Source organism: Carassius gibelio, chromosome A11 (assembly GCF_023724105.1).
Source record: "Carassius gibelio isolate Cgi1373 ecotype wild population from Czech Republic chromosome A11, carGib1.2-hapl.c, whole genome shotgun sequence".
NCBI lineage: Eukaryota > Metazoa > Chordata > Actinopteri > Cypriniformes > Cyprinidae > Carassius > Carassius gibelio.
In genome coordinates, this window is record NC_068381.1 from 370,081 (window position 1) to 393,716 (window position 23,636).

The 23,636-nt window shown below is 33.9% G+C and overlaps 2 protein-coding genes and 1 pseudogene across 4 annotated transcripts; all 3 read right to left on the reverse strand.

Moving 5' to 3' along the window:
* Positions 1 to 484: 484 nt before the first annotated feature.
* On the reverse strand, positions 485 to 1,986 carry LOC128021914 (uncharacterized protein C3orf14 homolog). The gene is made up of 4 exons (XM_052609009.1): positions 1,776 to 1,986; positions 1,507 to 1,630; positions 1,181 to 1,249; positions 485 to 818 (listed from the first exon to the last, which is right to left on the reverse strand). The coding sequence occupies exons 1-4, from the start codon at positions 1,826 to 1,828 to the stop codon at positions 636 to 638; spliced, it is 429 nt and encodes a 142-aa protein (XP_052464969.1). The 5' UTR covers positions 1,829 to 1,986; the 3' UTR covers positions 485 to 635.
* Positions 1,987 to 3,636: 1,650 nt separating this feature from the next.
* On the reverse strand, positions 3,637 to 7,450 carry LOC128021916 (opioid growth factor receptor-like; annotated as a pseudogene).
* Positions 7,451 to 9,205: 1,755 nt separating this feature from the next.
* On the reverse strand, positions 9,206 to 12,054 carry LOC128021915 (opioid growth factor receptor). 3 transcript variants are annotated; one of them, XM_052609011.1, is made up of 9 exons: positions 11,773 to 12,048; positions 11,500 to 11,574; positions 11,166 to 11,219; positions 10,857 to 10,911; positions 10,667 to 10,745; positions 10,493 to 10,559; positions 10,229 to 10,377; positions 9,480 to 10,091; positions 9,206 to 9,365 (listed from the first exon to the last, which is right to left on the reverse strand). In XM_052609011.1, exons 1-8 carry the CDS (start codon positions 11,980 to 11,982, stop codon positions 9,506 to 9,508), a joined length of 1,275 nt encoding a protein of 424 aa, XP_052464971.1. In that variant the 5' UTR covers positions 11,983 to 12,048; the 3' UTR covers positions 9,206 to 9,365; positions 9,480 to 9,505. The 3 variants fall into 3 exon arrangements, with proteins under 3 accessions (XP_052464971.1, XP_052464970.1, XP_052464973.1); XM_052609010.1 differs by having other exon boundaries at positions 9,206 to 10,091; positions 11,773 to 12,054; XM_052609013.1 differs by having other exon boundaries at positions 9,206 to 10,091; positions 11,929 to 12,007.
* Between the last annotated feature and the right edge of the window lie 11,582 nt (positions 12,055 to 23,636).

Consider the following 23,636-nt stretch of genomic DNA (forward strand, 5'->3'; position numbering starts at 1 on the left):
AGGATACTATAGTAATGCTCAGCATTGCAACTTAAATACAGCTTCTGTTACATACATTTGGAGGGAAATAGTGGGTTATAGAAATAAGATGAATTAGTTTTTCATGAAAACATTTATCATTTGACAAACTACATGGATAATAATTTTTTTACTTGTAAAGGTAACAACTCATCTAAACTAATTTTAAATTAACTTCAAACATATCACTTAATTTGATATCTAAATGTTATATTAATAATAAATAAAGTATTATAATAGGCAAAAGATGCATTTTTTTTTACTTCATTGCATAGTTTAACAAATAACAGCTTTTTTTTACTGATTTATTCATTTATACACACACACACACACACACACACACACACACACACACACACACACACACACACAAACACAGAAGACAGGATAGTGGAGTAGTTCCAGAAAATGCGGTCAGTATCGCCCCCATGTGGACGTACTTATGTATGCAAATCTTAACACAACATTCAATGAACACATTTATTATTACTCTGCTTTTGCATATATAAGTTAAATCAAATAAAAAAAAAAATCAAATAAATTCAATAAAAACCAAATAAATGAATAAAAATAACATAATTTGGGGCAAAAAATCTTAAATTGTGTTTATTTACAGGTCATCTATGTTTTGGTCGAGGGGGTTTACCCTTGCATTGTACAGGTGAGGGATCTTGCTGTCTAGTTTTCTGTCTCTGTTGCCTAAGCAATCTCCCAGACTCACTGACTGGCGGTTTTCCTTTCCCAAGTAAATACTGCTCCCATGCTGGTAGTTCCCGTTCAATTGAGGCCCAATAAAGAGTCTATGACAGGACAACAAAAGATCAACTTGGTTACAGGAGGAGAATAATGTTTACTTATGTATTACATTCTTATATCCTGAAGAGGTAAAACATTCCATGTTGGCATCTACAGCAGTTGTCTTGTTATAAAAAAATAAATAAAAATAAAAACACGTCGTGCTATTCACTTTATAACTGCCCCTTTTTCAATGAATTATGATGGCTCCAATGGGCACACAGTTTATGCTGTTGGCATCATCTACACATGCAAAAAAGTACTTCAAATGCAACATTTATTATTACCTGCTTTCAAAAATGAAACACAGCACAACCGTTTTATTTTCTAAATAAATAAAAATAAGGATGTGAGCTGGTCTAAATACCTCAAGGTTAATAATATCTGGATGAAGGAGCTGTCTGGTTTGAAGATTTTTTTCAGCATTCTGAAAATCCTACAACAGAAATAAATACAAATTCAAACAAATGTCACTAAATGCATTTTAAACATACACAATACAATAATTGAATCTAATTAGGCAAGAAGTTAGACCATGAATTCTGAAACTGAATGAACTTAAATGTCACTTCCTGTGAGATTATGTTATTTTGTGACACAGGAAAAGCGTGACTTCCAGTTTAAAACGGTGCTATAATCGAGCTCTGAGGCGGTGATATACAGTAATAGCGTAACGTTACACAACAGAGAAACCTTAAGGATCTGAGCATTCCTCTCCTTCGCTGCTTGAGACTTCACACACTGCTGCTTCTTCTGAGCCTTCTGCTGTTCATAGTGCGCTTCCATCTGCTTCAGCAGTAATGCTCTTTTCCCCAGTCTACATGAGACAAATGACTGTCATTAAGCAGTGTAGTTTCATAACAAGAAATGAATCATTATAATTATGACTGTATGACTGAGAGTGGCATTTTTAATCGACAACTGCAGCTCTGTTCTCGAGAACAAACTGTGAACGGACTCACATATCTTCATGTTTCTGGCTGAGTTCAAACTCTTCGTGTGCACAAGAAGCCATTTAAAAAAGTTTCGAGGACGTGAAAACCCAAACTCTGTCACCTGACTGAAACTTTATTTATCGCTACAACTTGCATTAAAAAAAAGAAAAAAAAAAAAAAAAAAAACGTCACATTGTCATAACAACGACGCCACTATAATATCCGGGATGCGGAAATGACTGCTCGCCAAGGAAAGATTAGGACAAGTGCGCCATCTAGTGTTGGGAAGAGTTGATAGTTTGTTTGAATTGACGTGCTAACTTTAGATTGGTTTCAGTCAGAAAAGTAAAAGAAAATATAAAAAAAATAGATTTAGTCAACTAGATAATTTTGCTTGGAATTTTTTTTATTCATAAATCATAGTTTCTGAAAAACAAACCTCTTTTCAATGTTTTTAAAATTGACTTGAAAAATTAAATAGAATGTATTTCTGGATTAGAGGGTAAATCAGCATCAACATGCATGAAATATGTATCTGGTTTAACTATATAATTTAACTGACATCTAATGTTTGATACTCTGGCGATGCACTTTTGTTTTTAATTATGTTTATTTTTCATTTGTTATATGATATGTATTTCAACTTTATCTACTGGCTGTTATGTATTTTTTTTTTTTTTATTGTTTTACTTTTATTTTTTATTTGTTAGAAGATATGATCTGACAAACTGTAACAATTGTATTTGACAATAAAAGAAAAAAAAACTTTAGATTGGTTTCGGCACTTTTAAAGTTATTACATGTATTTATTATTATTTATTAATATTAATGAAATTATTAAATTATTTAATAAAAAAACATTTTCCTTTATTTTGATGTGACATATCAGTTATAAATTGAATGAACACTAAAAGCAATTACATCCAGCAATTACATTTCAAAGAATCTTTTAATTAACGAGGCATATTTTGGGTAGTTAAAGATATAAAAAAAAAAAAAAAAACTGCTTTGCAATTTAGTGTTACAGCTCATCTTTACGTTGTGGTATGTGTGCATAAAAATCAAGAAATTAAGCATATTCACTGGAAATAACTCTGAACTTTATAGAAGCTGAATCATTGCTGGTTTATAACACACACACACACACACACACACACTCTCTGTTTTTGCCTGTCTTTTGTTACTGATTTTGTTATATTTTCCAATGATTCAGCAGATACTTTATATCTACTGTAGGTTCTATACTAATGTTTACTGGTCTCACTAATTTATCAGAAGAGGGACTATTGACTTTAACTGAATCAGTAATACACTAAAGCTATTTTAGTGTTAAAGACTGTGAACTGTTTAGATGTTTAATATCAAATGTAGAATGGTAATCAATGATTTTAAATGATCCACCTACAGGAAAGGAACAATTTGGTGAAAAAATAGGGAGTGAAACCTAAGAACTTGCTGTTCTGTTCGACCATCCATCTAACTTTCTCTCAGTTTATACAGCACAGATTCCTAACTGTCATCATGTGACAGTCTGTTACACATTTCTTTCTGATAACCACTCATATAGAGGAAATCATAATAAATAAATAAAAATAATCATAATCATAAAAATAAAAAAGGTGTTGCAATACACATAAGTGTATGACCAGAACAAATCTGAAAGACTTTAAGCTTGCTCCAAATAAATCTAAGGATGAAACAACCATGAGGTCCACTGACACTTCATAAATCATCTTACTGAACTTGTAAAGTTTGGGAAACATGTGAAAAGATTATAGAAACCATACAGTCAAGTTCCTTCCTCTGCTCCATGCTTACACATAATCTGAATTTAGAATGTGTCTGTTTAAAAACATGTAAAGGGGTGTTTTATTGTTACATTCGTCACCTTTATGTATAAACACTGTTTAATAAAACAGCAGGGGTCAGTCTTGGTGCACTTTTATCATTTCAGAATAAATGAGAAAAGAAAACTAAACTCCTCATGTTAACAACTTTTAACAGCTCATAGTAAAAACGCATCCCAGATACTTTAGCACAAATGAAGTCTTTATGAATTCAAAGATCAGCAGAAGATCTGCAATCACAAGTCATAAAACAGTAAATTGCTCGCTTCTGAAAATGAAAGAAATAACAACTGTAGACCTTGAGTCAATGCCATTGCCTTGTCTTCTGTCATTGTTCAAATAAGTAAAAATGAAGTCTATAGGTAAAAAAAAAAAAAGACCTTTACAGGTATTTTGCCAAATGGTGAACAAAATAGCAAAGCAGCAGTTCTCTCTTTTACTAAATGTTTTTGCTAATTCTTTTGACATACAAAAGACTAGGAAATGATTATTGTAACCTGTTTATTCCCACTGGACCACAAGCATACACGCTATTTAAAAGTTAAATATATTTGTGCAAGAATGTTTCTGATTTATTAAAAATAAGGAACATAGATTTAAAAAAAAAATAAAAATAAATCATACATACATACATAAAAATTTTTTAATGATTTGATTATTTACTGGTGCTAATTTTCATATAGCGCAGCCTTGATTTATCAACAGAAATGTTCATATCATTTAAAGTCTTAAACATGTATATCTTCTTTATCCATTAAGAATCTGACACTTAACTTGAGCCAGGAAAGATATTCCAATATTTTTTCTGTAAAACAATAAAATAATTTAGAGTAGAGGAACAAATGCTAAAACCTCTATTATCAGGAGCACCACTTGGTGAGCTGTTGTCATATTAACATCACCATCATCAATATCATCTTTTTATCTCACTTTCCTATGCTTTTATTGTTTTCACATTTACATTTATGCATCTGGAAGACACTTTTACCCAAAGCAACTTAAATTATTCTGTCACACTCCCTTTGCTGCTTATTACATGTAGCATGACTGAATTTTTAACTTTTGCTACAATGTACCTCACCTGACAGAATCGTCTTGGGGCCCCAGACAAACTGTTCTCGGGGCTTGAAATGCTTAAAGGCAAATCTAACCAGCTCTCGTCTCTCTGTCTTGTCCAAAATGGCAAACATATAGTAATCTAGAACACTTTGTTTTAGGCTTTGAAGGTGTCACACTACAAGAGTTTCATGGAGGAAGAACTTGACCAGTGGGGCCTGGTAGTGCTTCAATCCTAGAGTCCCCAAACACTTCAGGATGCGAGTGATGCGAAGGTTGTTATGTGTGTGTCTGCAAAATCATGAAAAAAACCTCTAACCACTGGAAATGCCTAAAAGTACATGAATTTCAACGAAAAGGAAAACATGACAACACAAACCTGTTCAGGTTCTTAAAGCGATCCTTCCAGTTAGGAGCCCGTTCCACCTCTCCTGTTGATTCATCAACTAAACGTATACCGTAGAAATCCAACATGAGCTTATATGATTTCACCAATTTACTCTTTGCCTGTTTATCTTTACGGAAAAGCTAAAAAAAAAAAAAGAATAATAATAATAATAAAATAAAAAAAACGAGCAGAGCAGATGAATTTAAATTTAACTTTCTGATATTTCTTTCAAAATATGATCAGTCCTGTCAGACAAATACTTCATAAGAAAGGTTAACCCATAAAATGTATATTCTGTAATAATTTACCACCTTCATGTCAAGTCAAAAATGTATATATATATATATTCAATGTTTAAACTAACCTTTATCTCCTTTTTTGTGAGCTCATGTGCTCTTAAGTTTCTTCCTGTTTCTTGTAATGGAAACAGCCTGAAAGATTTGAAATGGCTAGTTGAATTATGGCATTTTAATTGAATTAAAATGGATTTAACGACAGCTCATAGATGTTACTACAGGCTCTCACCAATGAATGTAGGTCAAAACTAATTCCAGCTTCTCATATTCACCCCACCACTGCTGGTGGAATTCATCGATGTAAACATCTGCAAAACAAAGGTAATATGTTAAGAACATGCTTTCTAGAATGTAACCTGTATAGGATAAATAAAAAATAAATAGTGTGATTTAACAAGCACAATGCCATACCGTCAGGTGAAGATTTTATTCTACCATGGTAAAATTCCAGGTTATAGAAGCGGCCCTTGTGAACAAATAAAAATACTTTACAACCCAATTCCCAATCTTCTTCTCCAAATCAAGACTACATAGTGGGCTGTGAAACCAAATAGTTTTGTGTAAATGATACTTAACATACTGAAAAGATATGTTAGAGGTGGCAAATTCTGAGGAGATGGATTACGCACTTGACTTGGTTCATCATTATTTTCATCATCGTCATCAAAGTTCTAAACAAAACAAATACAATAAAACATATATATAATGTAAGACAAATTATCAAGTTTTGAAAAATTAGTAGACAGTATAGGTTTTCACAATATTTAGAAGTTTACTTTTGGATTTAGATTCTCAACTAAATTTTTTTCTCATACAATATGCCAATGGATGAATGTGAGTTGGCATGTTTATTTTAAATAGAGGAGCGGGGTAAGATGTGCCAAACCCAGTGGGTAAGCAGCAGCCACATCCTTGTTTTTTTAAATAAGTTTTTCTTATTAACCTGGCTGTATACTTTGTATGCTAATTTAAGAGTTAGGGGACCAGATATCTTCATACGGCACAGCTTTACCCAACTCTTCCTTGTTTTAAGGTAAATAAACCTACCACACAACTATGTCGAAAGTCTTGCATCTCCTTTGCCACATTCATGTTCCTGCAATTTCTCCTGTGTGACACCTGTAAACATACACAGAAATCCCAAATGATACTGCTGTTTATAAAATCATACTCATTTCATATTCATAGATATTTGAAGAAATAGAAAGGGGAAAGAATGGGAATTATTATAAAACTGTGTTTCTAAAAACAGGTAGGGTTTATTCAACAACAACAACAACAATATTAATTATAGTCTTCAATCAAACAAGGTAGATTAGTATAGTGTAGATCATGTTATAAACAGTGTTGGGAAGGTTACTTTGGAAATGTTTTAGGTTAAAGATTGCAAGTTACCCTATTTAAAATGTAATAGTGTAAATATTTAACTTGCTTCATTAAACTAATGTATGTATCTAATAATAATTGAGTACTTTTTGATTACTTCTAAATTTCTATTAAATATTTTCATCATTTTCAAACAGTTAAACCAGGCAGGGTTAACCTTACAGTATAGTGCTCAACACTGATTACCGTGTAATCCTTCATCACTTGAATTAAGATTATAACATTTTAATGTGTCCCATTCTCTGTCATGAACTCCTGAAACATTGGTGTCTCATATTTTAGAGCAGTCAATGCAAGGCATGCAAAGTTGCATAACTGATGTGTGTGCACAACTACGAGCTGTTTTAGGATTAATTAAAACAAAAGTCTACAAGAGTCTACAAGGAAATAAAAATCAATTATAGCACTGAAATCCAAGCATACCTTCTTTCTGGGTGTTTTATTTTCGTATTCGTCTTCCCATGTGGAGTCAAACTCACACTCATCTTCTGATTCCATGGCAAGTATATTATTAGGGACCGTACACTGGGGCCTGATTCACGAAAATCTTTAACTAAATCTTTCACGAAAAGGAAGAATTTAAGACATTTCTTAAGATAAATTACAAGAAGTTTGTAAGTGCTATTCCTATTAAAGTTCTGAAATATTTTCACAGGAACTTCACTCTTATTTTTCTTGAGAAGAAGAAAATGACAGGCGTTGGCATTATCTGGTTGTAGGGCGGTTCTTGCTGAAGTTAACTGCAGGTTTTATTTTGTGAACCCGCACAAAGGTCGAATATAGGGGAATTTATGATTCATGTAAATCATAAATGAAGGTGACAAGAGATGTTTGCTTTTTTACTATTAGACATACGAATAGAGTGAATGTGCACATTTTAAAATAAAATATTATTTTCAAATAGTTTAAATTGTTTACCACTTCATATGAAGAGTTCAGATCCAAAAGCTTCTAAGTGCCATTTGAAACTTTCTTCTAAACTGAGCATTTTTTTTCATCAGGATCCTATGTGTACAGTAGGTCCAGTAATTGAACTTTAATGGCAATGAATAGTTTATTTTCTCTGGCTCCACCCCTTCAGGATATGAGGGAAGGAGTGAGTGTGCCTCACATGTCCTGAAAATTGAAGCTGTGGGCTCTATGATTACCCCCTGATGGCTGGCTGCAGTACAGGTCATAAACTTCGCCCTCTCTATGTAAATGAATGGGTCAAAATAAACAAATAAATTACACTTCTAATAAAAAGTTCAAATTACTGAGATGCTTTGTCTTCAATTTTTATAGTGGAAGGAAGTGGAGATGCGTTGTCCATCTTTTTTTTTTTTTTTTGTCTATTGGTAGGATGCAAGAAAGATGCAAGATGACAGAGGAAATAAATCAAGTGAAATGATATCCTGCCCATGTTGTTAAAGTTGTTATTTAAAGGTCCCCTTTTACGCACTTTTTTTGAAGCTTTGATTGTGTTTACAGTGTCCAATGTAACATGTATTCATGGTTCGCGTAAAAAAAACCACAGTATTTTTCACACAATTCACCAATCTGTATACCGTTGTTTTCACTGTCATAAAAACGGGCTGATGTATATATATAGAAACACATTGACTCCAGGGTTGCCATATCTTGTCTCTATGGTGGCACAAAATTAAAGCAGCAGGCCTAGACTGTATTGTCATACTTTTTTTTTCTTTTTCTTTTTTGCTATTTACAGGATCCAGACTCTCAGTAACAATATTCTAAAAATAAACTTTGAAACAGTATGTTTAGTATTGATTTTTTAAAGCAGCTTTAATATTCATTTGATATCCATTACATGTTCAGTATGGTTAATAACAGGCCCTTTTCATTTTATTTATTAGAAAAGTGAAAGTGAAAGTGACGTGACATTCAGCCAAGTATGGTGACCCATACTCAGAATTTGTGCTCTGCATTTAACCCATCCGAAGTGCACACACACAGAGCAGTGAACACACACACACACACACACACTTTGAGCACACACCTGGAGCAGTGGGCAGCCATTTATGCTGCGGCGCCCGGGGAGCAGTTGGGGGTTCGATGACTTGCTCAAGGGCACCTAAGTCGTGGTATTGAAGGTGGAGAGAGAACTGTACATGCACTCCCCCCACCCACAATTCCTGCCGGCAACCTTTCGATTGGGAGTCCGACTCTCTAACCATTAGGCCATGACTTCCCTAATTAGAATTATATCAGTGTTTGCTTCAACAGTAGAAACCTAGTAGCCTACTAAATAGCACAGTTTTTACATACAGTATTTCAACAGAATCCCCTACTATTTTTTGCATTAAATGTAATTTTATAGAAAAGGTTCTAATCAAAAGTTATCAATCAGCTAAATTATGCAATTTAATGTTTAATTTATAAAAACTCATGCTTTAATGTATAAGGCATTTCCAATATTTCCAATTTCCAGTGTTCTCAGTAAAATAATTCATCAGAGTAGATAAAATAAAAAAAACTCACAAATAAGGTTTACTGGTGCTAATTTTATTCAAAGTCATTTTGTCAGTCAAGACATTACATTGACTTAATTTATCTGTATAATACAAAGTATAAAACCAAAGTATTATTACATTTACTACAAGGCATATAAATGAATGATTCTTTTTGTTTTCTTTTTGTCAACCTGAGAAACATAAAAAAAAATATTTAAAAATGACACTAAAGTCATAAAGGACATTATAATATATTTTCTGTAATTTAACTTAGAAGACAAAACAGAGAAACTCATGAGACTTACATTTACAGTGCTTGTTAGCTTTCCTATTACAACATTGTTATGTCAGACATCAGACATGAAGCCTCTTCTTTAAATTGCTGAAGACCGCTGTCATTATCACTGACCCCCGACAAATCATGCATCTGACATAAAGACACTTCAGTTTGGTGAGGACCACTCTCATTATTATCACCATGAGACATGTTTGCTGGTGTTATATTATTATTTTCTGACATGCACTGACTGTTTTCATTTGCCCCTTGATCACTATTTGATACTGTCGGTTTGTTCAGAATAACTGCCTCATACTTATTCAGCCTTTTCAGATTATCTTCTACAGTGCTCCTCTGTTTATTCTCTATAGGCTGGGCCACATTTTCCTCAGGACCCGAGACAAAATGTTTTTGGGGCTTAAATTGCTCTAAAGCAAATTTTACCAGCTCTCGTCTCTCTGACTTGTCCAATACGGCAAACATAAAGTAATCCAGTACACTTTGTTTCACATTTGAAAGGTGTCCCTCCACAAGAGTTTCATGGAGGAAGAACTTGACCAGTGGGGCCTGGTAGTGCTTCAATCCTAGAGTCCCCAAACACTTCAGGATGCGAGTGATGCGAAGGTTGTTATGTGTGTGTCTGCAAAAACAAAGAAAATAAAAAAAAGCTCTAACCACTGGAAAAGCCTTGAAGTATTGAAACAACATCAACTGAAATGCAGCAAAAGAAAAACAAAAAGACAAAAAAAAAAAAAACACACACACAACAACACAAACCTGTTCAGGTTCCTAAAGCGATTCTTCCAGTTAGGAGCCCGTTCCACCTCTCCTGTTGATTCATCAACTAAACGTATACCGTAGAAATCCAACATGAGCTTATATGATTTCACCAATTTACTCTTTGCTTGTTTATCTTTACGGAAAAGCTGAAAAAAAAAAAAACAGCAGATTAAGTTAAGCACTATCTATTTCTCAATATGCTGTAACCAGCTTCTGGTAAATAAAGTTGAAAAAACATCTAAGTGCATGTTTTAAACTCACCTTTATTTCCTTTTTTGTGAGCACGTGTGCTTTACAATTCACCCCTGGCTCTTGTATTGGAAACAACCTGCAAAGTTTTAAAATGGTTAGCTGAATGATGGCCATTCAAACACTTACAACATACATAAAACGGTGTTAACTAGAAATCATGGATTAAGTTGAACAGGATCTAACCATTGAATGTAGGAGTGTACATTTTCCAGCCTCTCGTATTTACCCCACCACTGCTGGTGAAATTCATCAATGTGAACATCTACATACACAAAGGTAATATGTTAAAGCACTTCCTTGAATGACAGTTCTAACAGGTAAATGAAATCCCTAAATAGTGTGATTTAACTATGAAATGAGTGCAATGCCATACCGTCAGGTGAAGATTTTATTTGACCATGGTGGAATGCTAGGTTACAGAAGTGACCCTTGAAAACAACAACAAACAATATATAATATATATACATATAATAATTGTATATTATTGTTTTAAACAATAATAGTATAAAACAATAATAACATTACACAATCCCATTATAAAATATCTCCTCTAAATCAAGACTAGCCTACTTAGTGAGCTATATGAAATGAGATTTGTAAATGATACTCCAAGCATTTACACTGACAAGTGGTTTATTATAAGTGTAATGGTACAAACTTACTTTATTATTAGATTACTTACTTTATCTTTTTCATCAGCATCATTGTCATCACTGATATCATTACCATCCAAGTCCTAAAATTAGAAACACACACAATCTGTAAGACTACAGCAGGGTATGGCAACATTTTGGCATTTCCTTTTGTATTTTTTAGATACTCGTCTGTGTATTATTCATATGTTTCAATGGAGTAATGTGAGTTTGGCATGTTAATTTGACAGAGAGTGGGGTAAACCATGTCAATGGGTAAGCTGCGTTATTAATATAAGAAACTACACACTCTATGACCCGCCCATCCCTAGCCTTGGCCAATGAAAGCTGCGATGGATTCCAGACTGGCTACGCGAGACTTACCTGACAGCTACGTCGAAAGTTTTCCATGTCCCTTGCAGCATACATGTTTTTACCGCGACTCCATTCGTGAAACACCTGTAAACACACACAGAAACCTTAAATGAGACTGTTGTTTGTAAAATAGTTTCATTTTCATGGAAACAGAAAGCGGGAAGAATAATAAACTGCATAATAACGTATAGCATACCGCACCGACTAAACAAGATAAAGTGAATAACGTTAATCGTTTACAGATCGAGAGGAAATAAATAAAGCATTGTAATCCAAACATACATTAGTTCTGTCCGTTTTATTTTCGTCTTTATGCTCCCATGTCGAGACATACTCATCTGACTCCCTCAGACGCCGTTGACTAAGATAAAGCCGAGTCAAAGTAACGTTAGCCAAATTACGTAAAAACCTTAGAGCACAGAACAAACCCCTTCTAACCTTTCTAAAACACATCAAGCGAGTATATCTAATTGAGCGGGGAGAACGACGCATGCTCAAACCCTTCCCATGTCAAGAGAAAATGAAAGCTGAATCTCATGGAGAACTGAAAGCACTTCTTGTGGGGAAAATAGGGACTCAAGTTGACTTGACTCAAGGGTTGCCAGGTCTTTTTTAAAAGTCCGTCAAAAGTTTAAATCCAAATAGTGCGTATGTCAATACAGGGCTGATGGCTTTTGATGCTTTCTGAGAGTGCGAGAGTTTTTAGTTTTAGTATCTCGAGTGCTGGACCTTTACCATTTTAGCATACTCACTTTTGGTTTTGGGGTCTTTGTTTTTTCCTGGTTGATGAGTGCTGTGGTGGGGGATATGGTGTATGAGTCTTTTAGCCTACTGAGAATGAACAGAAATGAAACTGAACAATTTATAAAACTGAAGCAAAACTCTCTGGAATCTATAGCCTACTTTCAGGGATTCAAGCTAAATATTTGACAATTTGAGATTAAATACATTAAGTTTCCGGGCAAATCTTTCAAGTCAATAATGAGGTACAACCTAAACATAATTACAAATCTCAGAGAAGGCTGTTTAATAATAATAATAATAATAATAAAATACTTATTCAATGACTTAATTTATTAAAAATACTGTAGCGTTTCATTTACAGCTCACTTTATGATCACCTGTCAAAATCATGTTTATAGTGGCCCCTAGTGGCCCTTAATGGATATAATCAGTTGGGTTTGTAATATTAGTTTTGTATTTATAGTTTTAGGAAATGTGTCTAAGAATTAAAGATAATTTGTCAAACAGATATGTGTATTTACTCTAATGATTTTATTATTTATTTATTATTATTATTATTATTATTATTATTATTATTATTATTATCATTATTAATAATAATAATAATAAATTAATAAATTAATTCATTCATTTTAAAACGAAAAACGTAATTGCTTGGTCCCTGCAGTAGCCTACCTCTGTCCACATGTTGGGATAGAACCATTGAAGTAGTGAACCTCTGCTTAAAATAAATGAAATAGTTTTCAGTTAATATCGTAATTGTTAAATTAATAATTTTTAGTAGTAATACAATAAACCCATAACTAAATTGAGAATGCTTATTCATTTCTAATCCATGTAGAGCTGTACTCACAAAAATGTACTGAAATTCAGAGAAATTGATATTCTTAACTGCTGTTAGTGTAATTTTTTTATATTATAGTATTTTTTCAGTTTTCAGTATCAATTATTATTATTATATAGGCTACACAAAATGTCAATGATGCATCTGTTAGACAGATATTTAAATGACTAAATAATGTTATTTTTTTTTAGACTTAGAGGCAAAGGTTATCTGAAAAGTTATTTTTTGGGGACAATGTATTCTACTACTACTAATTAAAATAGGCACGACTAGTCATAATTAATTACATATTTATTGTGGTTTTGTCATGACAATGGTAAAGTCTTACCGTTATTCACGTTTATGAACAGAAAGGGAATCAATTCTTGAATTTAGAATTTTGTCCGACCCTGTTATGGACATATTGATTTCAGATCGATGTTTCAGGCAATTTGACACGCTGTAGACTGACAACCTAGAACATCAGAACATGAGCCACTGCCATCATACTAAAAGTAAGTGAAGTCACTTAATCTAATTACTGTACACAGTCATTTAAGATAATCTGGTTCCATAGGCAAAGTTAATATGTTGTGCTAGTATATGACTCCCTGCTCTTTGTTTTTCATTGTGATTGGATGGCTAATATTTGTCGTTATGTCTACATTTCCATAAGATTAAGCCGTTTGTTTTGTATTTTTCTGTTTTCAAAACATTCCAATTTCCCAGTACGTCATCGACTCACGTGTCCTGGAGGATACTTTTATTTTTAATTTTTTTGTTTCTGACGTCATGATCGGGTATATTGTTTCAATAGCGTGATATGAACAGCAGATGGCTCTGTGTCATAAACCTTTTCTCGAAGCAGTCACTGCCGAAGAGCTAATATCCCCATGGCTCATCATTGTCTATGCTATTCAAAAACTGTACCTGCTGCTAATACACTTGTCAAATGTCACATTTGGAATCAGATAAAACGTCATTTATTTAAATCCATTTCACACCAGGATTGAATTTGAATGAAATATTGCCTCAGCTTATGAATGCTAGTTAGTTAATCAATTCTGTCACCCAAAAAGTGATGTTAATATAAAAAAAGCTGTTTTTAATATAATTTGAAGTAAATAGGCTTGCTACAAAAAGTGCTAGACCAAAATATGACACATTTTGAACTAAGGTATGCACATTTCATAACGAGTCACATTTCCTGCAGGCAATAGTCATCTTTTATGTATACACTGCACACAGTATGCATTCTGTAATCATGTCCACATATGCAGAAGCATTTTCCCTATGAGTTTATAATGTGTTTTAGTGGATTATGCTTGACAGTTTTACTCAACAGCATGTCCTTTGTGGGCATGTTAATAATTAATTTGCTTGATTTTCTTTGTTCAGGTTTTTTTTTTTTTAACAGTAATATCTTCAGAGATGTCCATTTTCAATGTATTTCCCTGCATAAAAGCAGAGAAACATGAATGCAGGTTCAACCTTAGTGCAGTGTTATTGTTTTCCAGCTCCAAAAAATCTTTAACTCTTAAATTTTGAATGAGGTGTTACACTGTCGGACAATGAGATTCCAGAATGCTATAAGTAAATATGTGCAATAGCTGAAAAAAAAAGAGAGAGAGAAAAAAACATTTTCCACTTATATTAGCATATTAATCAAAAATTCAGTTAGACATCAAAACAGCATTACCATTTTTATAAAACTTTTCCAAGATTTTTTACAGTCTTAATCACACATGCTGAATTGGAAATAATTATAACAGCACAGGAGTGGTTTCTTACAAGTTTGTTATTTAAAAGCAAAGCATATCAACAGCTGCCCTAAACACCATGTGCAGGTCCAACGGCTTTAGTGTTAAGAAAGCAGTTCAACTGCATTAAATTTATCAATAATGTAAGAAACATGGCCACTTTCAAATTTTGAAACATTTAGCTCAGGGATATTGAGTTCACTAAAGGAAACCGTCAGACCTCTTCTGCTTTTATCTAACCTGACCATGTACTATATTGCTTCATCTCTTGACGTATTTGATTATATTCACAGCCCCAGCAAAAGCAATAAGATCATAAGATAGGGCTTTGTAGCAGGACCTGTACAACTATTCAGCCAATCAGCCCTTTTCACCAACAGAGATGACACATTTCTGCTTTAATTAAAATGGTAAATATAATGACCCTTTATATTTAATATAGTTTAAATTATATACATACATACAAACATATAACATTGTCAGAATGTTTCAACATATATATGTTGAATCATAAAAAAAATTATATGTTGTATGTATGTATGTATGTGTGTATGTATGTATATATACAGTACAGACCAAAAGTTTGGACACACCTTCTCCTTCAAAGAGTTTTCTTTATTTTCATGACTATGAAAATTGTAGATTCACACTGAAGGCATCAAAACTATGAATTAACACATGTGGAATTATATATGAAATTATATACATAACAAAAATGTGTGAAACAACAGAAAATATGTCATATTCTAGGATCTTCAAAGTAGCCACCTTTTGTTTTGATTACTGCTTTGCACACTCTTGGCATTCTCTTGATGAGCTTCAAGAGGTAGTCACCTGAAATGGTCTTCCAACAGTCTTGAAGGAGTTCCCCGAGAGATCACTTGTTGGCCCTTTTGCCTTCTGTCTGCGGTCCAGCTCACCCCTAAACCATCTCGATTGGGTTCAGGTCCTGTGATTATGGAGGCCAGGTCATCTGGCGCAGCACCCCATCACTCTCCTTCTTGGTCAAATAGCCCTTGATGCCTTCAGTGTGACTCATAGTCATGAAAATAAAGAAAACTCTTTGAATGAGAAGGTGTGTCCAAACTTTTGGTCTGTACTGTATGTATATATATATATATATATATATATATATATATATATATATATATATATATATATATATTAAATGGGGAAGCTTAACAAACCATGACCTTTCTGAATGTCATTTCCTCACAAAGTGAGTTACTCCTTTGCTTTTGGCCATACAGTATATATTTTTAATACCAGTGGTCTCTGCCTTGTAATTTTTGTAGTATCTGGCCTATCTACACCTAATTACACACCCTGACACAGACAGCAAGCACGTTTTTTTGTGATGGAAAATTCAGTCATCATTTATTATTATAGGACCTTCAGAAGACCCCTAAGGCTTTATCATTTCATAGACCACTTAATACTGTAATTGCACATTTTTCTCTTATAAAAGTCTATTTCAAAACTTGTCCATCTGGCAGAATTTGAATGGGAACAGATAAAGACAGGCTACTGAGATAAAAATTTGTTAAAACCCTTGGTCCAAAAGATAACAAGCGCATCTTGACAGATTATTTTTTATCTTAGCAAAATAAACTAAAAGGACAGAATAGAGGAGAATAACTACAAAAGTTGTTCCAGGGTAGAAATATGAACAGCGAATTATTCATGACCTCAGTCCATAGAAACTTGTAAAAGAGAGATGCTACAATTTGTCAGCACGCTTGATCTTCAAGAGAGGATGGTAGAGTCCGATCCTTTGCAGCGACTCATCTCTAAATAATTCAACAAGCAGTCGTTCAGTTTAATGCCATTTATCCCTACTCGACTGACAACTATCAAACTTGTCACTCGCTTATGTTTCATTGCTTTGAAGGGCTCTATTGATTATGCCTGCTGAGATTCATGTTCTCTGAATGACTAAATAACAAATAAAACTATCTCTGGCCAGCTAACTTTTTATTTAGTTGCAATGGCTCTAATAGGAAAAAAGTTTCAGTTTATTTGGCTGGCAATGTATAAATTATTAAACAGTGTAAATGCTAAAACAAAGCGTCTTTGCATTATTCGGCAACACATTATCATCCTTCTATTGTCTCATTAAAACTCAGTAGAGAAGAGTTCTGTGCTTTTTAGGTTGTTTTTATGGTTGACGAATTAGCATGGATTTGTTATGCCATTTACAAGCTCTCATATCTAAGAAAGCTGGTTCAAATTAGCATAAAATGCATTGGTTCTGCTCAAAGGGGTAAAAAAAAAAAAATTGCCAGGGAAACCAGTAAATGTTTGCAAATGAGGAACATCACTGGGCAGAATGAAATGTATTAGAAATGCATTAGAAACTGGAATACTAACAAAGTGAGTTAAGTCTACAGTGTCATACCTGCTTTACACTCGCATTTAATCCAAATTATTTCATGTTGCACATTTTGAATACCTGCTGAACATATGCATTACCTAGGGGTCCCATGCTCATGAAAAAATGTAAACGCATCACTAAAAAATGTGATTTCAAGGCCTGAAAGATTTCTGCAGTAAATATACACATCTCTATGAAATCATTTATTCATCTTCATATGACATTCCTGATAGTCTTGTAAGCCTTCATTGATGATCAGACATAGTTATTATAGTTTGTCAGTTATTAGAGAATTTCTGTTGGGCAGGGAGACTATACAGGAGTTGCGGGTACCCCACTGAAATGATGGGGAATGATAAATAGTACTGTGTTGAACTAGTTTAAGGGGTACTGCTGACTATTGTTCATCTGTTAGAGATGAACTTCACAAATAGTGTCAGGGGAACAGCATGAACAGCAATATCCATCAGCAGCTAGCGACAAACTACCTCTGTATGACAGCTCAAAGACCTCCAGAGTAGTTATTTATTCACTTGGCAACATTTCCATATTTGTTGCTTTACCATTTATTTTTTTCAACATTTTTAAGGGCAAACATATGTAAAACAGACTTATATTATAGTATTATTAACTATTTATTTCCCAAGGATAGGATTACTTAATTCGTTTTTTAATAATTTCATGTTAAAGGACCCCCTCCCCCCATTTTTTTCTCATATGTGTGGTTTTAAGTGATATTTTTCTTCAAAAGGAAGTGGTAAAACAATGTCTTAATTTAACATATCAGTCACATCACATATTATATATATACACATTTAATTTATGGACCTTTCAAATTTTAAAGCATAAAACAATTATGAAACCCCTGTGACTATTGTTCCTTGTGACAACTAGCCCCAGTCTCCACTACAAACCCTTCCACCTTATTTGTCCCATAGGAGCGGGCATGGTTTGTATAATTTATTTGCGAGGCTTCTGGTCTAATCCGCTTCCAGCTATTTTTAGCAGTACAGTAGAGCTTGTTTTGCTGTTTGTTATTGGAAACGGGTGTTTCTTACCATATTATTTGAATGTATTATCTTAGTTATGAACACACCTGTTTGCAGTGCAAACAGTTTTAACCTTTACTGCACTTCGATTATTCTGGTAATTTCCCTACAGGGGCTAATGAACTGGAAGCCTCACACATCACCAGAAAACTGCTTACTTTCGTATTGAAAAATAAGGTGGATAATGCAAATGTACACTCATAAAAATAAAGGTGCTTCGTGATGCGATAGAAGAACCTTTTTGTCATAATGGTTCCATAAGGAACCTTTAACATCTAAAGAACCTTTCTGTTTCACAAAAGGTTCTTTGTTTGGCGAAAGAAGGTTCTTCAGATTATAAAATGGTAAGAAAGAGATGGTTCTTTGAACAACCTTTGACTGAAGCACCTTTATTTTTAAGAGTGTACAATGTAATATGTGAAAAATTCCAGCATATTTATCAGATTGTCTTTCTTCAAATTCCTTCCTTCAAGACATTTTTTAATACTCTACAATTTGTGGGCCAAATCTGTTGTGTTCATACAACTCTTATGAGGCATGTTTTGTTTTTGTAACTTCTGATGTAATATTTAAGTGTAACCAGAAAAGGCACTGCAACTGTTTAGCAGGCTTCAATGGTTTGTTTGAATGCACCCCAGAAGAGGTGGTTTTGGCTGGTGCAGGCTGCTTTGCTGTTGGAAGATCTCTCCTGGGTAAGTGTGCTGTACGGTAATCTCGCTCTGATGGCAGGGAAATGCTGTCTTTGAACAAAGAGCCTCTGCAGCAGAGAAAAACCTCCCTTATGGTTGAGATGTGATTAAAGTTTCTCTCTCAGATCTCTATGTGTCTGTCGAGGGGAAATGCATTTGCTCAAAGAGAGAACCGGGAGTCTCTTGGATTTGGTGGGTGGGTGAAATGGGGAGCTAATAGTGAAAAGAATAGAGTAACTCACTAAAAAATCCTGTCGGGCTCATGACAGCTACTGTAAGTGACTGTAACCAAAAATACTGATGGTACACGCAACGTGCAAAATTATGACTTTATGGGACAATAGTCCTATTTTTGTATATGAATACTGACATTTACTTGCAGTGCAGGAAGACAAATTCAAAAGGTAAGAGATAAAAATGCAGTCTTTCAATTGCTGGATATATTTGAGCACAAACACACTCACGAGGCTTTTCTCTCATATCTATTGGCTTTCTCTCAAGACTGGCCTGGCTGTTGTTTGATGAGGTGTAATAGAACTCATCAAACAGTATTTCTCAGTAAACAGAGATTCTCTCAATAGTTGGCCACGTCTCTTTTGCTGGCTTCTTCTCGCGTCAGACATATGTTATAAGCCTGGGTGCCGATTTAGATATTTGTCTTCTCACCCTTTGAATTTGAAATTCAGTTCATTTTAATCTTGTTTGGACTTTCCTTTCTCTGAAGATTTGCATGTGAAAAAAACCCTGAGATGGCTATATCTCCTTAAAATTGGTTCTATAGAAGAGTTCAGAAAGATTTTAAGGCTATACATGTAATTTGTGATACATTATAGAGACACTAAGCAGAATGGAAAAAATAATGTTGTTTTCGAATACACTCCTCATTCCAAACCCATGGTGGATTCACAGTGTTTTTAAAGTGGCACAAAGATGGCATGCATGTATTTTTTAAAAGATTCTCAGTCAGAGGAAACAGTGTTTGAAATGTTTAAAACACAAAGGAGAAAGAAGCAACAAATCACACATAATACATAGCAATGGATCAAGTAAAAATAAAGCTCCTTAAACAATGCTTAAAATACAGCTTTACAGTAAAGATGCTGAAAATGAATGGTAATCTTGTATATGGTATAGTCTTTATAAGCCTATACAGATTGTTACACCAGTAGGGGTTGCTGAATCATTAAGTCAACCAATTTGTATTATACAAACTTTAATTTGTATGTATCTGTACTAACCCAGTGAACTTGACTTACATGGACCATAAGTCTTGCCAGTTTTAAAATAATATAGTGTAAAAAATTCAATGGGTCAATATAAAACCCAGTTTTAGATTAGTTAAAATAAGAAAAGGGATAGGTCACCCAAAAATGAAAATCATCATCATTTACTTACCCTCTGAAAACTTTACCATTGACTTCCATTATGGAGAAAAACAATATTTTGCATTCCATAGATAGAAAGATAGAAAGTCATACAGTCATACATGCAGGTGAATAAATGATAGATAAATGACCATTTTTTCCTTTTGAACTATCCACCTAATAGAAAGCATGAACTTGTGAACGTATGTTAATTCAGTACATTCTGTGTTGATTTTAAAACGAAATAATAGTCAATTTAAGGCAACATGAATTGGAGGTTTGTTTCAATAGAAAAAATCTGAAGTTTTCAACTTGATTGAATGCCTTCCCTGAAACCAAGTTTAATGCACAGTATCTACATGAATACAGAAGACTGAATTGTGCGCTACAAACTTTCAGTGTCCTTTTAATCATGGCTGTATTGTTACGTACATAAAGAGAAGCCTGGAGTGTAATAAGCATGCTATGCATAATTACTGTAAATGCCAGCCTTGCTCAAAATGCTTGTATAACAAAAAGGTTAGGGTAGGCTGCTCAGAACCATATTTGTCACACAGCAGGTAACCGTTAGGTTTCAGGGACATTAAGAGCTTCAATCTTGACGTTATAAGTCAAGACATTTTAGCTGGGAGGAGTGTAGAAGAAAATATCTTTTATGCCATTACTTCTCCTGTTTCTGTGTTTGTAACCAGCATTTACCTTAATGGCATTATGAGGTCATAATTATGGTGACACTATATATTGCACCCTTTTACCACTGCTGCTGCATAAATCCAGCATCATATTATTTTGCATATAGTTATTTTGCTGAATGTCCTCCACAGTACATGCAAGAGGTTTCCTCAAGTGCAAGCTGACTTTTAACTATTAATGCTGTGGCTTATATGATTAATATTACATCAGAAGTTACAAAAACATAACATGCCTCATAAGAGTTGAACACAACAGATTTGGCCTACAAGGGATAATTCCACCCAAAATGAAAACTGCATCATGATTGCCTCACCCTTATGTAATTCCAAACCTATATTTCTTTATTTTGTGGAACACAAAAGCAGATATTTTAAAGAATTTAACCAAACAGTTCCATGGAATGACATGAGGGTGAGTAAATGTTTGTCAATGATTGTTTTAAGATGCCAGGGTTTGGCGGTTAGCACAGTCCATTTAGCCCTTTCTGGTAGATGTTGTAACTATATGATCACATTTTCTATTGATGGCCATTTAATAGTAGCTTATGCACACAACATATTAATTGCTAATATTATAATCTTAATGATAAATACATTTATTCATGATAATGGAAAGGAAAACATATTTAAAATCTAGTTTGACACACATTCTTGGTAACTCTTTAGCAAATGTTTTACCTATTTTCGATTTTTCAGTTATTTATTTTTGTGGGATCCTTAAAAGCATTAATTGGACTAAATAAAAAAAAAAATGTTTTCCATCTCTGCTGCCTTTGATGTCACAGCTAATTTATTGCTCAAAATATTGGTTTAAATAACTGGATGTAGAACTGAGTGCCCTTTAGGAAAAACAGCAGATTTCAGCACATCTTTGGATGGGTTTTTGCACTAGCTGAGTGACTGCCATTGAGATGAATAACAGCTAATTGCTTGCTTTCTCCAGGTATTAAACCACTCCATAAACCTCCTCTGGTCTCTTCTACTAGTCTAACATACTCTCCTCTTTAGCATGGACACCTCCTCCACACCTTCAGCATGCTGAGGACAACACCATGATTTGTTAACACCATCTGGAGTTTTGCAACCTCAATGCCTTCGCACTTTACTTTTTAAACTTCACTCAAAAACCAAAACTTTCAAGAAAATTTTCCCAGAGAAGTGCCACTTATCCTTAATCCCACTGGGTCTTCATTCTCTGCTGTGAGATACATCAGCAGTATGGTCTTTCACAGCTGCAGGCATCACCATATGGAAGCCCAAGTTACTTTTCTCATGTAGCATGCAACCTGCCAGTGCCAAATTGCCAGAGGAATCGCTCGGGGCACCAAAGAGAAGCTTCCTTTAACTAGTTCACCCATCCCACAAAACCCAGAAACATAAGGCAATCTGAGGAAGTCAAACCCACGGGGCACTTTTTTACTAGAGCTTTTGATGTAGACTTGAGTCTGTTTGACATCAGAGTATGAGTATGGGGTATGGTTCACTTGTACTTCTCTATGGTTTGCAATTGATATAAGAGCAACTTATAGAAGTAAACTGCTTCTGAGGATAAATAATGTAAGGGATGCAGTGATATAATAATTCTGGCCGATACTAAATAAGCAAATTTTATTTATAACCAATTCTGCTATTATACAACAATACTCTTTGGTATTAGAACAACTATTTCATCTCAATAAATAACTGAACAAATACAAAGCAATTGTTTTAAATGCTACAAGTGGATTTAGGGATCATAACATTATAATGTACATTTTGGAAAATATGGATATTAATTTTCAGATTTGGTACAGATCATATTTTATGATGTTATTAAATTATTGGTGTTTCAATAATGAGCTTTAAATGAGCATTAATTGTCACCAAAAAAGTACAAAAAAAGAGAAAGTTTTAATTCAGTAAAGGTAAAATTTATATATATATATATATATATATATATATATATATATATATATATATATTTATATATACATATAATTGAACTTTAAGGTCCCATTCTTCATGATCCCATGTTAAACTTTAGTTAGTGTGTAATGTTGTTGTTAGAGTATAAATAATATCTGTAAAATTCTAAAGCTCAAAGTTCAATGCCAAGCGAGATATTTTATTTAACAGAATTCGCCTACAACGAACGACCCGTTTGGACTACATCCCTCTAGTTCCTGCAGGAATGATGTCACTAAAACAGTTTTTTTACTAACCTCTGCCCACATTGATAGACAAAAAGGGGGGCGTCTTGTTGCGCTCGCATGGAGAAGAAGGAAGAGCTGTGTTTGTGTTTGTCGCCATGTCGTCAAAACGCTGTTATTTTCATCTCTGAGTCCAATCACCTTTGTTTGGGCTTTCCAGGGACGCTGTATTTGGAGATTAATGGTTACAATTTATGTTGAACTCGGTTCCCGAAAATTATAATCCACATGTAAAACCATGTGCAGCACATTTTGCTGAGGACAACTTTCTCAATCTAAATCAGTTTAATGCCGGATTCGCAAAAAGATTATTCTTGAAAGATGGAGCAGTTCCCTCTTTGTTTGGAGAAGGCGTTGTTTATGGACCACAACCGGTAAGTGTATTTTATTATTTAAGTTGGTGCGTTTAACAGTTTCTGTAACTTATTACACAAAGGGCAACGCTGTTTAGCTTTGTTAACC